The 23,639-nt window shown below is 34.4% G+C and overlaps 1 protein-coding gene across 3 annotated transcripts; it reads left to right on the top strand.

Moving 5' to 3' along the window:
* The first annotated feature begins 3,882 nt into the window (after positions 1 to 3,882).
* LOC113283780 (protein LURP-one-related 10-like) lies at positions 3,883 to 15,943 on the top strand. 3 transcript variants are annotated; one of them, XR_003327625.1, is made up of 5 exons: positions 3,883 to 4,310; positions 4,528 to 4,755; positions 4,931 to 5,084; positions 13,643 to 13,782; positions 15,696 to 15,943. XR_003327625.1 is itself a non-coding variant. In XM_026533143.1 (4 exons), the coding sequence occupies exons 1-3, from the start codon at positions 3,984 to 3,986 to the stop codon at positions 5,075 to 5,077; spliced, it is 702 nt and encodes a 233-aa protein (XP_026388928.1). In that variant the 5' UTR covers positions 3,883 to 3,983; the 3' UTR covers positions 5,078 to 5,084; positions 13,643 to 13,975. The 3 variants fall into 3 exon arrangements, 1 of the variants encoding a protein (XP_026388928.1); XR_003327624.1 differs by lacking the exon at positions 15,696 to 15,943 and adding an exon at positions 14,836 to 15,040; XM_026533143.1 differs by lacking the exon at positions 15,696 to 15,943 and having other exon boundaries at positions 13,643 to 13,975.
* Positions 15,944 to 23,639: the final 7,696 nt, after the last annotated feature.

The following is a 23,639-nucleotide window of genomic DNA, read 5'->3' as shown; positions in this document are numbered from 1 at the left end:
GACCTACTGATTTTGTTTTACCCAAAATCATCTCCATCGACCTAGCTTCTAAGAATAGGTTACACACGGTTTTGGAGTTCCACACACTTCGGACTCTCCAACAAACCATGTCCTATAAACTAGCTTTCAAAACTAGCAACCTAACATGTTAAAAATATTTTTAAACTCCCTTTTCAACCGCCATCCCAAATAAACTATTATTTGAGAAATTTATCTTTAACCCCAAATTATTAACTCGAAACAAAGAAGTAGGTAACGAAGAGCATCAACTTATTCTCTTAGCATTAAGAGAATAATAATATAATCCACAAATTGCAAGTAATTTATTTTTGTTCTCCAATCCTTTACCGAGAATTATATACATAGTATATATGTAAATCGGGTTTGAGAGTAACTGTACTTTCCTCCCACAAATACACTGCTCCTGCATACATTTTTTCATTAAATCTCTTTTATTTATTTTCTTTTTGAAGTTTTGTTAATTAATTATCTTGTTTTTTCTTTTATTTACTCCTTCATTCTATAATTCAAATAAAGAAGGAAGCCAACAGAATGTCTTTCGAATTCAATTGCATACTGGGTTAACAATATACTTTGTGCATTACATCTGTTTAATTTCTCGTTGTATCTATAAAAGATCACACCCGAGTACTCTCTCCATTCCAGAAAAATAATACTTCTTTTTTGACGCGGTTAAGTAGAGATTATTAATCACAAAGGAAAACTCTGCTAAAACACAGAGGCCAAAAGAAATATACAACAATAGAGAGAATCCAGAACTCTCATGACGACAAAACAAACATAATAGAAAGAGCTAATTACGAAGGATTAAAAAAAATTCAATCTACAATTTAAATAACATCATCTATTACAATATCAGACAAACAACTAAGCAATTTTCCCCATGAAAAAATCTTTATTTTTGCATCAATAATAATAGCTCGACGAGAGTGGTTTTTATGCTCAGAAAATGATACTTTTACTTTTCTAATGTTTCCTTAAAACTTATTTATGAAATAAAATCATCAATATGATCTGGTACGCACTTAGACTCTTCATTTTTTCAAGCCAAACTTAACGAGTGTTTTTAGTGATATCGTATTCCCTTTGTCCTTATTTATTTGACAAAATAAGATTTTGCGAAAATTTGAAAGAACTCAAATTAGTCCACATACACCATCAATCTTCCAAATTGTTTGTTTAATATATTAATTTTCACATCCTGATTTTTATCTTTTTCTTCATAATTAGAAATTTTAGTGGAAAATTTCGTGGTAAATTTTTGCTAATTTTTCTTTTAATTTAAAAAGTAAACTAGGACTGATCAATAAAGTAATTAAATTGATTATAATTTTAGATGCACTAACCTTCATGAGCTAACAACTGCTAAAGTCAGGTTAAGACACAAATCAACTAATTGTCAACCAAAAGGGTTTTCCTTCTTTAATAAGTGTTGATAGGTTTTGACCAGATAATTTATTCACGTATCAGGAAAAATGTAAAAAACAACAGATAAAAAAATAAATAATCTAACATCTGATATGGATTAAGTCAAATTTTAAATTAAATTCAAGTAAAAAACTAGTGTGACATAATATTTATATGATATCTATATTGTAGATTTTTTTCTAATACATGTAACAATTTTGAGTGCAGTTGGGAATGTTGGGTACCTCAGAACTTCCCAACGGTGAATGTGGATGTTTCATATGTGGCATCACTTTTAAGATATTTTTTAGGTATAAAATCCTAAATATTAAGAAAAATAAATTTTATCTCCAACCCATAAAGTTTTATATCCATCTTTTACTTATTTGTAGGTACATGATTGGTTAAGAATATTTCTGTTTTTGTATTTAATGATTTTTATTAATAAAAGTGTGACTAGGACGAGAAGATACATCCTCTAAGTGAATGTCTAAAATAGAGGTTCATTTACCTGGCTCGCCATTTTATTTACACCCCAAAAAAATTTCAGGAGCTTATTAAACCGACTATGAAAATGCTGTTTTACCCGTTATTTTTTTATTTTTTAAATCAATGACCGCTTTAATAACGACATTTTAGAGTCGTCACTGTTTTCAGTGGCGACTCAAAGCGTCGTTGTGCTCTATATGACGACTTTAAAGAGTCATTAACGTTTTGAATAACGACTCTAAGTGTCGTTTCTGTTTTCACGACCATTTAAAAGAGTCTTTAACGATTTTAAGTGTTACTATTTTAAATGACAACTGTAAAGTGTCGTTACCGCAGAGTCGTCACTAAAAATAATAACTACACTTAGAGTCGTTATTGGAAACATTAACGACTCTTTAGAGCGTTATTGTTTTAAAACAATTTGAAAAATACTATGCCGACCTTTCATACAAATCTGTGCGAAAAAAGGCAACTGCAAACGAAAATTTTGAAAAAATTAAAAAAAATGGTTAAACTCTAATTAAGTAAGATTAACACTAATTAAGTGAGATTATCACTAATTAGAAAAGGGGTAGATTAGTCATTACTAAAATATTTGGATAAGGGGTGACTCAAATTAGGTTTGGACCTTTTTAGTTCTCTAGTGGGAGGCCCCCAATCAGTATTCGGAAAATGGGTCATTTGTCCAAATATTTTTAAATCACGGTTCAAATGGACGAGTAAAAAATAGTTTGGGTGAAATGGCCAAAAAAAAATATTAAAAAATAGTAAGGATGAATCTGGATACATCCTGTGTAAATTAAAAATAAGAAAAATATTTGAAAATGGGCACGATGAAACTGGTTACATCCTGGCTATTTTTACATTTTTGTCCATTTAAACAGTATCAAAATCTAACTGTCCATTTCACCCAGGAATTGTTGATTTTGGTCTTTTTAACCAATTTTGTGATCAGTATTTAGGATCCCCAATTAAACGAGGTTCATTTAGAGGATGTCTTTGCCACCTCATTCTTATATCAACTGTTTGGAGATGATTTTTTATAAATATGATTGTGTATCCTATGTGGATGAAATACTTTTTTCTTCACACACATTCCACTGGAGAAGCTCTCGTATTGTCTATGGGGGGATCCCATGATATGTATAGAATAACATTATCTCAAGTTTTTCATTAAGTGTTTGGCATAGAGCTGTCAATTTCTAACCCGGCCCGCGGGTTGGACCTAGCTTCGCTTGTTTTAACCCGGCTCGGCTTGGCTTGTTGTTTAAACAAGCCGGGTTAGGGTTGTCATATCTAGCCCTAGTAAAAACAAGCCGGGCTAGGGTTAACCCGCGGGTTACCCGCCAACCCGTCAATTTCATGTGAGTTACTAATTTAGGAATTTTAAGTTACTAATTTTAAGAATTTTAGGGTTTTGTGCTAGAAATCAAAGTTCATATTTCCTTAAATGATTTAATACAATCCAAATTTCATTTGATTTAGGGTTACGGAGTAGTGATCCCTCTGCCCACTAATTTTTTTATACATTTAAGTGATTTTACGTTTCAACCACCCCATTTAACAAGCCAACCCGCAACCCGTTAGAGCCAACCCGTCTAGGGATATGGTTGGGTTTTTTGGCTTGTACATGAATAGTACTAGGGCTAGGACTGACCCTAACCCGTCCATGGCTTGTCAAGCTAGGGCCGGGTTGACCCTAGCTTGCCCCGTTGACAGCTCTAGTTTGGCATCATATCATATATACTCGCACGCTGATGTAAACTGTAGCATTGTACGCCGCTCATATGTCATATTTTCCACGATGGTTAACCTGTTAGCAATAGGCAGTTCGTACTGTTTTGACACAAATGGGGGGAAGAAAAAACAGGATGACACCTTCCTCCCGTTCCATTCCGTCAAAATCTGCCTGTTTCCTCCTTTCTCCTATATACATGAATGGCCACTAAGAATCGAAACCTATTCAAAGTAGATTCATTTTAAATTATTATTCTCGATCCAATTTTATCAAATATTCTAGACAAAATAATTTTGAACAGCTAGGGAAAATCATTTTGTCTAGAAAAATGTATCAGCAACCTCCGGGAGAGATGGTGCCGTATCAACAACCACCAGGAGGCATGGCGCCGTATTATCCAAGGCAGCCGCCACCAACACCAACAGGGATGCTGCCTAGCAATCGGATAGTTGTAATTGCACCACATTTCTGCGTACCATATCCAGTAGATCTTACCATTGCAAAGAAAAGACTAACTATATCGGAAGGTAACTTTGGTGTTTACGATATCAATGGCAATAACATCTTTAAAGTTCAAGGTACGCTTCTTAGCATTCGCGACCGGCCTATTCTTGTTGATGCTGCCGGTGTTCCTCTTGTAACTCTACAGCAGAAGGTAATTCATTCACTGTGTTTTTATGATATAATTTTAGCAAAAACAAATACCTAAAATCCACAAATATTTGGGATAAAAAAATAACAGGTAATTTGCATTAAAAAAAAGTTAGCCCCGGCAAAAAATCTCGGTTCCATCCATCCCTGATCACGGTTATACTTGCGATTTTACGTTGGATGACTGGTTAATAATGGATTTGTTGTGTAAATGAATTCAGATTTTGACTTGCCATAGGAGATGGCAAGTATATAGAGGAGACAGCTCAGATTCAAAAGATTTGTTGTTCAGTGTCAAGAAATCTAAGCTTTTGCAGCTCAAGACGAGTTTGCATGTTTTCTTAGCATCGAACACCGCTGAAGAAGTCTGTGATTTTAAGATCAAAGGAAGCTATTATGCACATTCTTGTGTCATCTATCATGGGAATTCGAATAACATTGTTGCTCGGGTAATAATAAATCTGGCACTTTCCATTATCTATTCTATTACAAGGGTTAGATCACATCCTCCACTGCTGTGGGAGGAAGCTTGAGAACTTTCCGACCTATAAAATTTATATTTCCTAATTTTCCTAAATTCTAGCTAGTTCTTTCAATAATCTGTTGACAATGTTTTTGTTGTAGATGCACATGGAACACACGGTTCAAAGTATGTTTCTCGGGAAGGATACCTACTCTATTACCATCTACCCGAACGTCGATTATGCATTCGTTGTCGCCCTGTGTGCGGTTCTTAATGAAATCAATATGGACAGAAGTGGTGAAGATTAAGCTCTTGGTATAAATTCAAACTTCGTTACATTATTTTTTTGATGGGAATTTTTCCTTATACTTTTCATTAAAAGATTTGTTTATTTTTACATTCTATTTAATACAACCTTTTGGTTCATTTGATTACTGCTCCATTGTGTAACTCAAGTAAAGACATGGAGCCAATAGAATCTCGACTGAATTCAATTGCACAGTGGTGCTTTGCCGGTTGCCACCTACTGATGGCGCCGCGAAATATTAAAAATCAGTTTATGGTTGCTATTCAGCTGCACAAATGCATTATGCCTGGTGGCTGGTGCATTCCATACGTAAAAATTCTCAATGCATCTCTAACAGCTAACAAGGAATTATAAAATCTGAATCTTCAACTAAACCTTAAATGTAAAGTATCATTTCTCTCTCTTATTTTCTTAGGCGGTTTCATGTCTATTTCATCCTTTCAAAAATCATCTTTTCCATTTGGTCCATAATTATTTAAAAATATTAAAATATCTAAAGTAACTTTTCTCTCTCTTATTTTCTTTTTTCCTCACGTGAATGATTTTTCTTATTTTCTCTATCTTCTTTATTTTCTCTACTAATTTCTTCCTCTTCCTAACTTTAATAAATAAAAACTTGAAAATAAAATATCTCTCAAGATATAAGTCGAAAATTAATAAACTTTATATATTCGGAAAGCCTTCGACGATAGCTTTCCAACGAGTACCATTATCGCTATGTTTCAGAGCTTTTATTTTTTTTCTTCAGTATAATAGTAGTTCATTTCCGAGAATGAACACTATTTTTGAACATGGTAGTTCATTCTAGTTCTAGCAGTTCATTCCGTAAAATGAACTCGTATATACTAGCAATTTATTTTGTACAATAAACTCATAATAGTAGCAATTCATTTCGTAAAATGAACTCGTATATATTAGCTATTTTTTTGTAGAATAAACTCATAATAGTAGTTCAATTTGAAGAATGAAGTCGTAATGATAGTTCATTATTATAGTTCATATTGAAGAATGAACTCGTGATAGATGTTCTTAATTTCGAATGAACTCATAATAGTTGTTCATATTGTAGGATTTGTAATTCATGTTGTAAAATGAACTCGTAATAGTAATTAAGAATGGTAGTTCATATTGTAGAATGAACTGGTAATAGTTGTTCATTATGGTAGTTCATTTTATAAAATGAACTCGTAAACGGTAGTTCATATTGTAGAATGAACCCGTGATAGGTGTTCATATTGTATAATGAACTCGTAATAATAGTTCATTATACCAGTTCATTTTGTATAATGAAGTCGTATGTGAACTCGTATGTTATTTAATACAAAGAGTTCACTAACTAGCATGATAGTTCATTAAAGTAGTTGATTTTGTAGAATGAAGTCGTATAATAGTTCATTAAAGCAGTTCATTTTGCAAAATGAACTCGTATAATAATTCATTTTATAGCTAAAAAATAAGACAAAAATTAAAAGCTCCGAAACATAGCGACAACGATACTCGTTGGAAAGCTATCGTCGAGGGCTTTCCGAATATATAAAATTTATCATTTTTGGACATATGGTTCAAAAGATATTTAAGTTCTAAGTATTTATTTATTTATTTTTATTAATAGAGAAAAAAGAGAGCAAAAAAGGTATTTTTGCCACAATCAAAGGACTGTGACATCATTGATGACATCATCCCGCTCGGGTATTGTCCACCCTTGGACCAAACAATAATTTTTTTGGACCAAACAACAATTTATATTTTTAAAATGGACCAAACAGACAGTTGACTGACTCAACTGGACCAAACTAACTCTAATATATTATTCCTAGGACCAATTGGTATTTCCTACAAATGTAAATTATGTAATTCAAAATTCGGATATTGAACGGGTAGAAAAGCCTAGCGTTTTTAGGGGCCACCCCAAAGGATTTAGGGGCCATCAATTTATACCCAGCCAAAGACTCTAGTTAAGGGGTACCCTATACGATATTGAAGTTACATAAATGCCCTTATGGTAAAACTGTATGAAAACCAAATCAAAAACAATTCTACTCATTTCAACTCTTCTTCTTCCAGTTTTCTATTATCTTTCGATTGTGGAAGAAAAAAAAATTCCGCTCCAAAGTCAAATGGCCCCAATTAGGTAAGAATCTATTATTTTTGGGGTTTATTTCGCTTTAATTCGGCGAATCGAGAAAAAATAGTTCTAGGGTTTTCGGTTATTTATCCAGATTCGGGCGATATTTATGCTCCTTTACTTCCGAATGTAGTCGTGTTCTTCATTTCTCAAGAACATCGACAGTATTCGGGAGAAATATTTGATGGTTATCGGCCGAATATTGTTGGTCATATCTTCCTGGATACAAACTGGTATTAATCGGTAGTTTAATGAATTTTTTGTCTCCCGAATATATTTAAGTAGACACACAATATTTGGAAGTACACTCACTACCGAATATATATATATATATATATATATATATATATTGAAAAATCTCAAAATTTCTGATATAGGAAAAATCCCATTTTTGGGCCAGTATTTATTCGGAAGACAATATAATGTTATATACTTCCGATTATTTCAATTTCAAAATTTGAAAAGTATAAGTTTTTCCCAAATTCTGATTTTTGGGCCATCGTACATTCGGGACTTTACAAAACAATTATCCTCCGAATATAGCAAGTTCAAAACAAACCACGCATTGGCTCTAGGTGGTTCCAAGGGACAATATAGAATGTTAGACAACCCATATTCGGAAGTTTGGGTAACTAATTATACTTCCGATTATTTCAATTTCAAAATTTGAAAAGTATAAGTTTTTCCCAAATTCTGATTTTTGGGCCATCGTACATTCGGAACTTTACAAAACAATTATCCTCCGAATATAGAAAGTTCAAAACAAACCACGCCTTGGCTCTAGGTGGTTCCAAGGGCCAATATAGAATGTTAGACAGCCCATATTCGGAAGTTTGGGTAACTAATTATACTTCCGATTATTTCAATTTCCAAATTTGAAAAGTATAAGTTTTTCCCAAATTCTGATTTTTGGGCCATCGTACATTCGGAACTTTACAAAACAATTATCCTCCGAATAATATAGTCGTGTTTAGAAATACCAACTTAATCGGTAGATAAGAATTTAAGTTTTCCACCGAATGTCAAATAATGTTAAACTATTACCGATTGTAAAGGATAAGAATACTGAGTTTTGAAATTTTCTGAGGAATTCGTTTTTGGGGTCATTCGGAGGTAAATAACTCTACATAACTACCGAATGTAGATATTTTTGGAAAACCAGTTTGGGGTTTTTCTCATATTCGGCAGTAAACTAGTATCTTGTAACTACCGAATATACATATTTGGTACTCAGTGTGTTATATTCGTAAGTTTAATCTAGAAATTATCTACCGAATCTGGGTAGTTCATGGCATTCAATGCATGCAATAATCGGTTTTTCTTGTTTACAAAAGCACACAAACGCATGCAAATCGAGTATTTGAGTTTCTTAACACAATACCTGTGTTTTACATGCATCGTTAGCTTCAATATCATGCGATTCTCCATTTTCTTCCATGAAAGGGTCGTCTATGTTTTCCTCTCCACAAAAGTTTGGATCATTCAACATATACCCCAAATCGTCTTCTCTAAACGGTCGTGAACCCTCAACATTTTGTTCTTCGTCATGATTCTCACCTTCTTCTTCGTATCCATCCATTTTTGTAGTGATAAAATGGGTTTTCTCTTTTTTTCCTTCACCTTCTTCTTTATAACTCTAACAACTCAAAAATTAAAAAGAAATGGAAAAAATGAAACACAAATCATTCTAATACTGCACCGACTACAATCGGAAGTATGGGAACGATTTTGGCTTCCGATTGCATTCGGAGGGTAACAATGTTATCATATCCTCCGAATATATAAGGGTAATTTCGCCATTACGAATTACGCGAGATAAGGGTTGGCTACATTTTCCCTTTGGGTGACCTTTTTTGTTTTATTGTTGGCCCCTAAATCCTTTTGAGTGGCCCCTAAAAACGCCAGGTAGAAAAGCTCAGTCATGAAAATAAGCTTGAGTTTTGAATATATTGTAGTTGGGCTTTTAATTTTAGCGGCCCATTTTTGAATACACTGTAGGCATGACATGAAGTAATACAATATAACTTTTATAAACTAAGAGGTTTGGGACCAAAGAAATTTATTATTTTAACGAGATATTATATCGATAATATAATAAATTATTATTTTATAATAAAAATAGCACCCGTCAAGTCATTTTATTAGGATAAACAAATAAGGTCTTTTACACATCGGTGACAGGGAGCCTAGCAATAAGCTGAGCTCCTACGCCTTTTTGAATCATGATACCAAGAAAGTGAATTTTTTCTTTACCAAACTTGTAATTAGCATCCCGACTAACATGACAGTTTGTGTGACACTCTGTATCTTTTCCTGGGTTTAACCAAGCCCAATAGTAAGGGAAAGTTAGGCTAAGGCCCCACCCATGGGCTACCCATAATATGAGGCCCTTAATTAAAAAGAAGTTTAAATCTCGGCCCCAAATTATTAAAAGTCCTTGATACCCTTATGCATATTGTCAAGCCCATAATTAAATAAAATTTAAATCTAAGCCCAAAATTATCAAAGTATAGTGTGAATGTGTAAAAGTTACACATGCATATGGCATGTGTATCCAGGAGTTACACATCCTTATGACATGTGTAATTCAAGGTTACACTTGTATATATATGTGTGGACTCACAGATGCGTATGGCAAGAAACGGTTACACATGTGTATGGCATGTATATCTACAAGTTACACATCCATATGCATGTGTAACTTTTTATTACACATGATATATGTATGTGTATCTACAAGTTACTCATCAGTTATACATCAATATTACACATACGGAAAATACGTGTATTACTTTAATTTTCATTTACAGTAGTTCGTCCGTTTATCAATTACAGTAATTAGTTGTTATTGAACGCAATAAAGGAATTAAAACACGAGATATGCAAAGAAAAATCCTAGATATAATCCACTATATCATATAATTTAAATGTTTCCTTCCTTTTTTGTCTTTCTCGATTCCAATATACTTGCACATCTGTAAACAAAAATACACATCCATGGGATTAGGTTGGACAAAAAATAAAGAACCAAAATTATAGAATAATTGCAAGGAAAAATTATAGAACAAAGAACACATAAAAGGCACATGATAACTAATCTTAGCATGTGTAATTAGGAGTTACACATGCATCTGTCTAGTGTAACTAGGAATTACATATGTATATCTGTCTATTTTAATTGATAGTTACACATGCATATGAGTTAGATACCTATCATGTGTAACAAGGAGTTACACAAGCATCTAACTTGTGTAACTAGAAGTTACACATGCATCTGTCTAGTGTAAGGAGAAGTTACACATGCATATAGAATGTGTAACTAGGAGTTACACATACATATGACATGTATACTCAGCAATTACTAAGTCTAATTGTGTATCTCTAGCAAAAAAAAATCCATCAGAGCATTAAAGTAACATGGTTCAAAGACCTAAATGTTTATAATTCAAAGTTTATATGTTTGGATATATATAAACTAATGTGCGGATGCAATAATGCAAAGAAATGTCTAAGAATATAATGTCTTACACCTAATTTGTAAGCAACACTACAAAACTTGTGCCGTAGACAGTTGATCGACCAATCATACATTGAACATAGCTAGTGCCTCTAAGGAACATTACATAAGGATATTTAAATATATTCACTAAGCAATTATCCATTAGATGATCTGGTAGTTTCTTAAATGTATGATCCATTAGAGCAACATCATTGGTGTCAACCTCCATGTATCACATTAAAGTATTTTTCTACTTTTTAGTGAAAATTAAGAATTAAACAAGAAATTGCAAGGAACGATACCGTGAAACTCATCAAACAAACACGATGATGAAGAAAAATTGTAAGAGAGATCAATACCTGAAAGCTTTCTCCTCTTTACCTGCAACATTGCTTTCTCCTCTTTACCTATTAACTGCAATCATTAATTAAAAAACTCAACTGCAACTTTCTTCTCTTTACCTGCAACATTGCTTCCAATCCAGAATAGCACCACCACATCTCCATCTATAACTCACCCAAACATATCCATTCACATCCAATGCTAGCCTGCATTTATATCTCAGTCACCAACACATTTTTACTCTTTTCTTCTTCGAATTCCATCAACATCACACCTCCTTGTTTCAGCTCCAACAATTTAGTTCAAAAATCAACCTGCAATTTCAGTTCCAAAACCATATAATTAGCATATAACTAGTTCATGCATATATGCAACTAATAAACTGAATAACGTATCATTTCGGGTTTACTCAAACTTTTACACATATAATTAGCATATGTAACTAGCAGTTACACATTAAAAAGAACAATACACACAACAATGTATAACCAGTTTTACATGCACTTGACTAGTGTAAATAAGAGTTACACATGTATATGACTAGTGTAACTGGGAGTTACAGATGCATCTGAATAGTGTAACTGAGAGTTACACATGCAATTCGGATGTGTAGACGCAAGTTACACATGAAATTTGGATGTGTAGACGAAAGTTACACATGTTGTGCATAATCATCAAAATGAGAAAATTGAAGCACAATGAACAACTCTCTAGCTTTAGTACCACTACCAGCATAACCACCTGCTCCAACTTTCACCATCACAAGCTATGAACTGAAAATTGAAACACATGCCACAAATTGAAACACAAGCCACAACTTTCACCATCACAAGCTATAAAACGTGATAAGAAAATGATTATTAATATAACAAATTACTACAAGTGACAATTAAAATAGAAATAAATTGTACTTCTGAAAGCGTCGTACTGTATCCTTTGATCATCAAGGATACATCCAAAAATTTAAAATTACAGTCAAATTTTTATATTCCTTTGTACCAGCACGTGTTCGTGGGCTTCTACGTAATCCTATTGATAGCTTTTGTTGACTGGATTTTCCTACAAAAAATATGATACTTAACTAACACCTCAAGAATCTAGTTGTGGACCTTGTGGTGAACCAATGCATGCTATTCTCGTCTACAGTAAGTTCTCACTTCCCACATTAATAATCTAACGTTGTAATTAAAATTTGTACAATCAAATGCCTCTCCATTATATTACAATGACAATCTAGTGCCTTCCTATGCACTCAACTTAATGCAAACAGTATTTACATGTATGAACACAACCTTGTCTAATGAAAATAAAAACGATGTACTTACCCAATTCTGCAATTCCTGATCTAACAACAATATCAGATTCTTCACCAACAACGGTAGCTCTGCTATAAACATTTGAAAGATCAAATTTCAATTAGATACTATATTCATTTATTGAAACTGTATCTCTTTTTGTTATATATTAAACAACTAAAGCATAAATCGAACAGGTCTGATAATCTCAAAATTAAAAAGAGACGAGATTTGATCGATATTATAACGGTAACAAAGATTAAGTATTTGTGATTTCGAATCTCAAATCATTTTTAGATCGTAACTAAGAATAGATGTGGAAATTTTGTTCAAGATTCTTAAAAAAAATTATATTAAAACAACAAGAGTTAGTAAATGATCGCCAATCTTAGCTCTGATTTTGAATCAAACAAGTTATACGAAAAAAATTCGAAGATTTAGGTTTTGAAAAACTTTAAAAATGGTTTTCTGAAACTTATTTTCCAAATTGAATAGCTACAATCTCTTAATCAAATTGATATGATAGGAGAAGAACAAACTTATCTTTAAATCTCTCTGTTAATGAATCCTCAGATCCAATTCTTGATAACGAATTTGATCGACTTTTCGACATCTGATTTTGATGGATAAAAATTATCAATAGATATAGACGCAGAAATTGATCAATCTAATTGCTTTCCATAAACATCATCAATACATATAGAAGCAGATATTAATGTCGCTATTCGTTTTCCGGCAGCCAAAAACGATATGATCTGAAAACCCTAAAAAAAAAATTCCCGAAGAGAGAGAAAATCAAAAAGGAAATGAAAGTGAAAATGAAAACCTAAAGTTGTTTACGCTACTTATATACTACGGGGTATTTTAGCCATTATAGAAAATATTGAAACTGAAAGTCTTATTGGGAAGCCCAGAATTCTAAAGTTTTGGGCCTAGAAATATGAAAATGTGAAAGAATGGGATTGATAGTGAAGGATCCATTTTGTGGGGTTTCTATATATTGAACCCATATAATAGGGGGTTATAGTAGTTTTCACCGAATTCTACGCCTTGCTAAGAATCCTAAATAAATAGCTATCCTTTATTAATAATACTTGGGCAGTGTGATTAGTAGATGTTAGGATACTTGGAGCATGCTTGATACCTGTTAGACATAAGCAAGGGGTGTACACGGTTTTATAAAAATCCAGAAGGGAGGAGGGATTACTTGTCTTCCTCTCACCTTCGCTGAGAATTTTTGAAAGAAGACGATTGAGATCATACTTCGTGAAAATTTGATTAGTGTTTTTGGTTTGTTTCATGAAGGAAATCAACTTCATACTGTGTAAATTTATTCAAGAACCCCAAGATCAAAGATGTCGTAGAACAGATCTAAAGGACTAGCTAGAGAGCTTGGAAATTGCATAAATATGATGCTGTCTATATAATCTAAAGATGCAAAAGAGGTTGGAGAACTCATTTCTTTTCCTTTAGTTTTACTTAATTTTATCTTAATTATGCTTGGGCTATTTTTATGAAATTGAATACTGATTCTTGGGATTATTATCGTTTATATGATTGGGTGACTGTTATGCATCTTCAGTTTCATGAATTGACGAGTTAATATGGAAATTTTAAGTTTAGGGTTCTTCATGGAAATTGGGGATTTTTCCCATGTGTTCATATTGTCCATTTCATGTTAAATACTATGATGAGTATGTGTGAATTTATAAATATATCTTGATTGTAGTTTTTCTTGATGATGGAAATCCTTTCCAGTTAATGAAAAATGGGTATTCACATTCTCCCCAAATTAGAAATGTTTATTGAAACTATGAACCGCACCTGTTTGATATAATGCCTCAAGGAATAACTAATTGGAAAACATATTGAGGTGTTTACTGCCCGTGCATCTGGCTTGGTCTTGAGTATCTTAAAATGTGATTTGGTCTTAGGTTGAAATTCAAGACTCGTAGATGATGTTCTGATTTCAAGTATTCACCATTTTACAAGGCTCAGTGTTTACAGCTTATAACATTCCCCTGTAGGTACACCTATTGTCTATACATTTGAATTAAGAGATTATTAGATTTCGTCTGTGGATACTTAGACAGGCAAAGTATGTCCTGTTTTATTGGCCACTACACTCCTTATGTACTGATTCCATGTACACTTGGGTTCTTTCTGTAATGAACATGTTTGAATTATATATATATCTTTGTTAATTGGGACATCTTGAAGAAAAATTTGAAATGCCGATATTATTGATCTAAAGACCCTCTGTGCTCTTTAAGGAATTATGAATAGTCCTCTTGTCGATAGACGTAGTGTGAGTCCCTTCATGTATGTGTTCTCTATCCCTCATGGTCCAATCTCTTGGAGTTTAAAGGGGCCTAATTTGCTGTTTGTCAGTTACCCATTAATTCATAGATGGTGGAACCGAACCTATGCGTTGTATGCCTTGTTATGTTATGTCGTTTTAATTTGATGACACCACTGCTGATGCTTTGCTATTATAGTATTCAACGGAGATGGAGTCGAGATCCTACTGGCCAGATACATTGATTGATTTTGAGTATTATGGAAATGTTCAGGGAGAGAAAGTAAGGAAGAAGGTTTCGTTAGTATACGACTGACACGGTACGTTTGGAAGCATACACCACACGTATTTCTTAGACCCTTGTTTGATCTAAATGAAATCCCAACACCTTAATTAGTTTATGGATATTTCCTTCACGAGTGGGATAGTTCCAAAACCGATAAGAAACCGATACGTTGTTATGTGGTTAATAATTTTACTATTTATGGTGGTTTTCACATGTAGAGTGGGTGATGATGTTCTGTGTGTTGCTTTTGAATTAATTAAGGTAATCCCTTAACATTTTTTGTATGATTTTGCTACGGGAAGACAATGGTTGGCTATTGCTTTATTGGCCAGGACTTGAAGGTGTCCATTAGGTGTGACTAAAATTTCTTAAACTTATTCGTATGAGCCAAACATATTCAAGTATACCACCATACTATTATGGTCAGAAATTGCATGTAAACAAGGTTCCGTGTATAATTAACATTTTTTACGGAAATTCTAGAAATGTGTACTTCTATAGGCCTGCGAGATTTTGCTGTCTATACTTTAATGGGTGATTTGGGATTGTCGGCAGTTCTTATTGGGGTTCCGTCATACAGATGCATAGTTGTGTATTTCTCTTTATGATTTCCTCTTTGAATTTACTAGAGAAAGGGAAATAGCTCCCCTCATTAGTGACCGTTTCAGCTGTTGGCTTGATTACAAAATTTGTGTTTTCATATTGAAGGTGTACCTATTTGAATTTCGGGTGCAATAACCATCTAAGCCTTCAATTCTTTGTTGTGTTCACAGTACGAATTGAAGTGTTACTTGAAAGCCTGTGCAGAAATTAGACGGGCAGTCCCGGTGCTGTGTGCTTAGTGTGTGAGCTTATTTTTCATTTGCTTTAGCAATTGCTGATACTAGAAAGTTGCACATAACATCATTTTTATGAGTATTTATGGAGTAGATATTGGATAGTATGCAGCAGATACGCTATGTGAGTAGTAATTGCCTTAAATAATGTTTTAAGGATTTTATGGGAGTTTACTGAATGATTTTCATTTAAATGCATTTTCGATTCTAGTATCGGTAGGTACGGCAATGGAGAAATATTTATGGTTTTATTATTTTTGTTTGGTATCTTTCTGATTGACTGGGCACCCTTAGATGGTGGAGATTTGAACCTCACAGTTCCACTAACTTCAGAATTAGAACTTAGGAGTGATAGGGTGACTCCTGTCGACACTCTTTACAATTTTTGTAAGTGATTAAATTCATTTTTGCTTTTGATATATCAGAGAATTTTAGGAAATGATTACCGAAATGAGACGATTTTGCACATATTTATTTTTACGCCCAAGTGTTAATTGTATGAGAATCTTAAACTAAATCAATATGGGTAGCTTTAGTTGTTCAGATATGGTTACCATGAAATGAATGGACTTGTATGCAGTTTGATATTTATGATGCTATTGGTAATGTGATATATTACATAGATAGTTACTGCTAAAGGGTGCAGTTCATACTATCTAAACAAACGGTGACGAACTACGGTCGTGCTTGATCCCTTCGAGCAATGGAGAGGGTACGTAGGCAGCCGCTATGCGGTTCAACAAAACTCTGCAAGGTTGTTCATATCATCTATTCAGAGATGATTGCAACCTTGACATCGGCAACTGGCCGTATAGAGCATTGGAAGTGGCAACTGGCCATGGAAATATTGGAAGTGGCAACTGGCCATGAAAATCTTAGGAGTGGCAACTGGCCATGGAAATATCGGAAGTGGCAACTGGCCATAAAAATCTTAGGAGCGGCAACTGGCCATGGAAATATCGGAAGTGGCAACTGGCCATGGAAATTTAGGAGCGGCAACTGGCCATGGAAATATCGGGAGTGGCAACTGGCCATGGAAACATTGGAACTGGCAACTGGCCATGGAAATCTTAGAATTGGCAACCAGCCATGAAAACTTTTAGATGGCAACTGGCCATGAAATTTTTAGAATTGCTTTGCAAAATTTGAAAGTCCGGTTTCTTGAATGGCGTATCAGAGAGTCGGAGCTTGCCAAGCGAGCCGAAACCCGGTTCCTTGGAAGTCCAGATTCTTTGGTCCGTCACAGTTTCATAATCTCTCCAAGAATGAAATCATTTCATCACCTAGTTCACCCAAAGTTATGAACGCCAAAACACCAAACCCGTATCTGTAGGCTGACCATTTTTCCATATATTTGTTACGCTTGCGAGTGACAGCTGTGGAGATGGCTGACCATTTTTCCATATATTTGTTACGCTTGCGAGTGACAGCTGTGGAGATAGTTATACCTGGTGTAAAGCTAAGAGTACTAGCTCTTGTGAAGGGTGAAACACCCGTGACATCCATGCAAACATCCTTCCCATCCTCCTAGTTGAATACAAGTATATCTGATGGTCGAAGGGCATTAGCATTATTAGACAAAAAACCTAAAGAGACTTCCTTCCTGGATACTACCCCGCTTTGTAGTACATGTTGCGATGACATCCTTCACCATGTCATGCCTAAATTTCTGGCACAATGGATTGCATGGTATCCGAAAACATGCATGGTTCGTTTGCAACAGGAGCATGCATTGTCGTCCCGGAACAAAGGTATACCAAGTCGATACATAAGCACTGACCAGAATTGTCGAGGCCCGATGGATTGGTTGAGTCCCTGAATAGAAATAGCTTCGAGGAAATCCATGGCATGTGTTGTTCTGTTGGTGTGCCACAAAGTCAAGTCACGTTGTGTCATTGTAAAGTTGGTGGGTACATTATCCCTGACGACATCAAAGTAAATAGCTGCCAGTTTCTTCATATATTAGGGGGCAGCGATATTATGTCGAAAGTGGAGTTAATAAGCCCACAAGTCTGAGTGAACGATCGCAAAGCGTGTTGGTAGTTGTGGCTGGAGTCCAAAATTGAAGGTTGTTGTACGATAGTGCTTTGTAGATGCTGAGTCTGAGCGCAGGAAGCAATGAAGAAGTAATGCGTAGTATCAGTCATGGTGTACACACCTAAGCATCCATCTTTGATTGGCAGTGTAGCCTGGCGCTGTTGAAGTAAACCAAAATGTGCCCCGTCCCCCACGATAATGTTCCGCAGGTACTACATTAAGTGATGATCATAGTATGTTGCTGCACTTTGCATAACGATTGTAAATTGTTATAGAGATATTATAGTATTAACTATTTACTCCCTCCGTCCCGTTTTAGATGTAGGGGAAAGGTTTTTTCAAGTCCCAAATTACATGAAGGTTTTCATATTTTCTCCCTAAACCTTCTTGATTTGTCCATGCTTTGGAACCATATATAAAAATATAATATAAGCTCAATTTCCCAATTGAAATTTTTAAATAATTCACTAGATTCCAAATCCACACTAAAATCTATGAATTAAAAAATAAATATTTAAATATTTTAGGAGATATTAATGAGGGTAGATTTGGAAAATATATAGTCTCTTTTTTTTTTCTTAATATGTGTGAAAACACCTTCCCTAGAAACCAGAAACCAGAGCTCGTTTTCCAGTAACAAGTACCGGGTCGAGCGAAGATAAACCGCCACTACAAAAAACCTGAGAGAAGGCCACTAAAATCTGGCAACTGCCCCAAAAAATTAGTTGCCGAAGGATTTCGAAACTAGTCAAGGGCAACTAGTAGTTTCTATATACTTCGGCAACAAGTTGATCGCAACTACTGCTTTTATTAGTTTCTGAAGTCTTTAGCAACAATCATGTCAACAACATGAGATACCCTAGTAACCTAACGCTTCTGGAACTAGCCAAAGGCAACTGTTAGTTCCTGTATACTTCGGCAACATGTACATGGCAACTCCAATTTTCGTTTGTTTCCAAAATCTTTAGCAACAAATGTTGACCAACTACATAACATAGGCTTGTAGCCTAATGCTTTCAGAACTGCTAGTTCCTAAATACTTCAGCAACAGTTTAATCGTAACCACTGTTCCCATTATTCTTTTCTAAACACAACCAAGTAGATTATGTGGTGGACTTGAACTCCGGCATTGTGGGTGTAAATCCAAGTCAATAATGTTCCAGATTTATAAGCTTTGTGCAGTCGTTTTAACTATCAGATAATTTTTCCACTGACCTTAACTTAAGGATTATGGAAGTTGTGCAGATTGCTATCACGAATGCACAATTAAACTCAAATAGATAAGAAGCTCAACTAGTGTTAATTTGATAATATAAAGTACATTAACAATGAGTTTATGTACAAATGTAAAAAGGCTGTTACGAATAACAGGACTTCAAATTTACAAATGTCAGACCTAAGACAAAGTTAACATCCAACAATTTGCTCATCAAATGTTTTTCTTAATGAATCCCTTGGTTCTCAGAAATTCGCACAGCAAGATTCTTATCATCAACACAAGGACAACTTATGATTTCAGGATTTCCAAGTTTCCCATTGACCATATCTATGAAATTCGTGAAATATAGACATGATAGCAAGCCTAAGTGAAGAATGTAAAACCCACGGGGAACAATATATTAACCTTGGCCAAAGAACCTAATCTTTATTCATCATTGAAATGACTTCAATCTACCCAAGTTGATGACATGATAAAACTTGAACCTGCAACATAAAACGAAGAGTTAGACTGTTCTTAGTCATGTTTATCTTCAACTCAACCCTGAAACCTTTCCCCTGGATGCTGACAAAAGCAAAAAATATAAACACTGAACTAGGATAAATAAAAGATATATACCCAAGTAGCTAAATATGTCCGCTGGAAGCAACTTTCTCCGAATTCAGCTGGAATTAAGAAAAAATTGAAATCAACAAAACAATAACTAATGAAAATACACAAGAAATCGAAATATAGAACAGCGTAAAGGTCTGAACTTTATGTTTCCTGATCGATAAAATGTTAAATCTAAGTAAATTAACAATTTAATATAACACTTTTGACCAAACCCAATGAAATAAAATCTCAGCAACCTCATCACTAGATTCCTGTGCCAAAAATTTATTATGTGACAATGTATAATTAAGATAAAGGTACTATGTTGACTGCTAAAGGATGCTGTTAGCTTACAGTATTAAACTCAAAATGTTCTTAGATAGAAGTTTGGCCAAAACTTAAGCTGGGTTTAGGGATTAGCACTTATAAATCAATGCGCCCCATCAACAATTCCACCATAACCAAGTGATCATTACCATTTATTTAGCAACTTTAATACCTGTTGAAGAATGCAGCCCAGTGAAGAGTTGTCCAGCCTGTTACATCTGCAAAATCCAGCGACAGCTTTCCACTTCCCAGTTCACAGTACATCCGAATGAGCCACCTGTAACCCAAAATGGCCAGCATATGGATCACTCCTAAACCTTGAAAAATACGGGTGCCTTTCATACATCCCTCTTCCAATATCTCTGAAATTCATTCCCTTATCTTTTGCTCCAAAAGGAACCTCAAGTACAAACTTTCACCACACACCAATGGGAACACATGATATTGGATTGAGTGGATGAAGGTGTGAGTGCTGGTGCATTTGCAGAAACACAATATGCACTGGAGCAGTAATTCATCGGCTCAACAAAATTTTAATTTAGAGTAAAGAAGGTGAGCAAGGCATAGTTGTTGGCGAAACCCCACAACTGCAGAGAACAGCTCTGGATTAGTTGGAGTTGAGAGACAGTCAAAGAAGCGACCAGCTATTACAATCTGCAACCAAAATGCAAGATTTATGTAAGTAACCACATCTTAACAAAAATATGCAACCACGGCTTAACAAATTGTTCGATATTTCACTAAACCAGATGAAATCTAGGACAAAAAATAAGATGTATCAAGGAATCCAGTAAAACTCTCAAACATTATATATGTGTTGGAAAACCATATAATCTCCACCTCCATCTCTGCGTAAATCTTAAAATCCATTCAAAGTAGAAAGCAAATATATATGCTCAAGTATGGAAAGAAAATCTAGCTCAGACTCATGAAGCAATATAGCTTCGTCTTTAAAATTTCAACTCCTTTAAATTCTCAACTCAGACTCATGAAGCAAACCACAATGAGAAGTAACCTAACGAAGTTCTAGGTCACACAAGTCATTAATTGAATGTACAACTAACCTTCATCATCAAATACGTAACTTTTAGACCATCATCCTATCACTTACATCTACGAGTATTGTTTGGCATATTGGAAAGTCAACCTAAGATTAACATGATAAACAATAAACATAACCAATAATAAAAAAAAAAAAAAAAAAAACTCAGTCTTAATTTGCTGGGAGAACTTTAAATCTAACTCTACAAAATTGAGCAAAATTTTAGAGAACCCACTACCCCAAAACTCTCGATCTTGGCAAAACTATATTCTTTGTTGATATATTTCAACAATTTCACTCTACGTAATCGCACATCAAAAAGAAGACAGAAACTTAAAGAAAAGTCACCTGAATGGGGTACTTGTGTATTCTAAGGGAATAAAGGCTCAACTGCTCAATGAAGTTTTTCAGCAAATTAAAGCTTTTCCATCTATGCTACGAAGGCTGATGTATCTTTTAGTTCAACTGTGCCATAAGAACTACGAGTACCCACATTGATGATCTGTTTACAAATTTCACGGAGATGAAATAAGTGAAAGGCTAACAACAAGATACTGCACTAAAGCATCTCAGCATAATTCAGATCACAGATTAGTCCTCATTGATGCTTCCATATGTTTAGAGATCTGACAATTTAAAGATTTTAGACCTACAAGTACCAACAAAAAGACAAAAGAAAAAATAGCCAGTGCAAGAACTGCTCACAGTATTGACATCCATTTCTTTCAGTATATCCCTCACTGCAGCAAACATCTCTTCTCAGCTGGGTTTTGCCTTCAATTAGCTTATCACTTGCTTTACCTTTTCCAAGATAAAAAAAACAAAGGGAAACCCATGTACTATAGTTAGTAATGGCTTAATGAGTAGATTGTTGCTTTATCTAATCACAGAAATGGACTATCTTTGTCGCACCAAATACACGAAGTGTTCACTCTTTAACAACCTAACCTTGCTTTTTTCAACAAAACAAATCTACCTCTACTTACATAATCACTTAATAAGTAGATTCTACAAAAAAATTGATACCAGGTTCATTTTTCTATGATTCAATCTATTTTTCGTCACAATGTACCTCTCAATTCAACTCACATAAGTCAGTAAAATTTGTCACTTAAGCTGTCAATGTTCGGCCAAAATTTGTTGCATAATCGTCTAAATCAAGTAAAATTTGAACCTAAAAAATGGAATCTTAAATTCAACCATTCGATTTACCACTTAAAAAGAGGATAAAAAATTCTCTTAAAGCAGAATATGACACCATACACCAATAAGTGATAAAGATCAAGCAATCGTCATATATTCATATAATCATATACCTTGTCCGGAAAATGCAACTGAGATGGGGATTACCAAAATCCATTGGATAGATATGAACGCCCTTATACCCAAAGACATACCTGCAGCAAATAACAAAAATTGTATAGAAATTAGAAAAAATGGGTCAATTAAAAATCAGTTTCCGTCAATCAAGTAACAAATAAATTATACAAACAACTCCCTTTGATTGAAAATCTCAAATCAGTTGAAAACACCCAATCAATCGAAAACCCCCAAATCATGAGAAAAAGCAATCAATCTCGTTTCTAACCTTGTATTTTTTTTTGAAGCTAACCTATTTCAAACAAATTCATTAAAAATCCAACCTCGAGTTCACCAAAAATCATCTTAACCAAATCTGAGAGAAAATTCTTAGAGTAATTTTTTCAAACAGCACGTAAGCATATATAAATAGCATATGAAATGTAAGAAACTTAACTTGAGGTCAAACCCAGCTGTTAGTAGAGAAGGCAAATTCTCTGATAACTTCTCCATCAAACTTTCTCGTGTTTCGTTTCGTCCCCATCAAGTGGAAATCCTACATCTTTTTCTAAACATATCATTAACTGCAACTTTCTCAAGTTTCTCCAGCAGGAAGAGAGATTTGAAGTCGTTCGCATAAGTGAAGTAAAAGTACAGAGAGAGCAGGCAAGACTATACCAAGGAAAAAAGAAAGGTGTTTAGGGATTTCAGGTTTCAGTTTTGGGTATGGGTATCGATATTTGTTTGTGCCCTAAATTGTTTGGGCGGGACACAAAATTTAGGGCGCGAAAATTGAATTCGCCCGCGAATATTGCCGCCATATTTCAATCACCCGAACTTTAGGGCGCCAAAGAAAATTGTAGCCCCAAGGTTATGTTAAATGGTTGAGATGTCCGTGTGATAATGAACGGACGAGATGGCGATCCATGTGATACATAGGCTATGTTTTCTATTGGCAGAATAAATAACATAGGGATTCTGGTGTGTGAATTGACTGATGATTGTCAAGGATATTGTGTCGACATCACCAGTTGTCCAAGATATTGTGTCGTCACAAGAATATTCTGCCAAAGATACGTAGCTATCTTGTTTCCTGTAATATGTAGATTTTGTATGATATGCATTCATTGTGCATTCATTGTGTATAAACTTTGTAACGATAAATAGAGAAGAAGGGCTGACCTCTCCAAATCATTCAAGGAAGAAATAAACCATCGTTCTATATAGTCTGATATGGTATCGAGATAGCTTAGGGTTATCAATCTTGGGATCATCTTTCTTTGTGTTAAATCAGTTCCATGGCTTCTTCCTTGTTCAACTTCAATCACGTACTAACTATCAAATTGGATGAAGGTAACTACTT

This window comes from Papaver somniferum, chromosome 5 (assembly GCF_003573695.1).
Source record: "Papaver somniferum cultivar HN1 chromosome 5, ASM357369v1, whole genome shotgun sequence".
NCBI classification, from domain to species: domain Eukaryota; kingdom Viridiplantae; phylum Streptophyta; class Magnoliopsida; order Ranunculales; family Papaveraceae; genus Papaver; species Papaver somniferum.
Note: the sequence above shows the minus strand (reverse complement) of the source record. Positions and strands in the feature narration are given on the sequence as shown.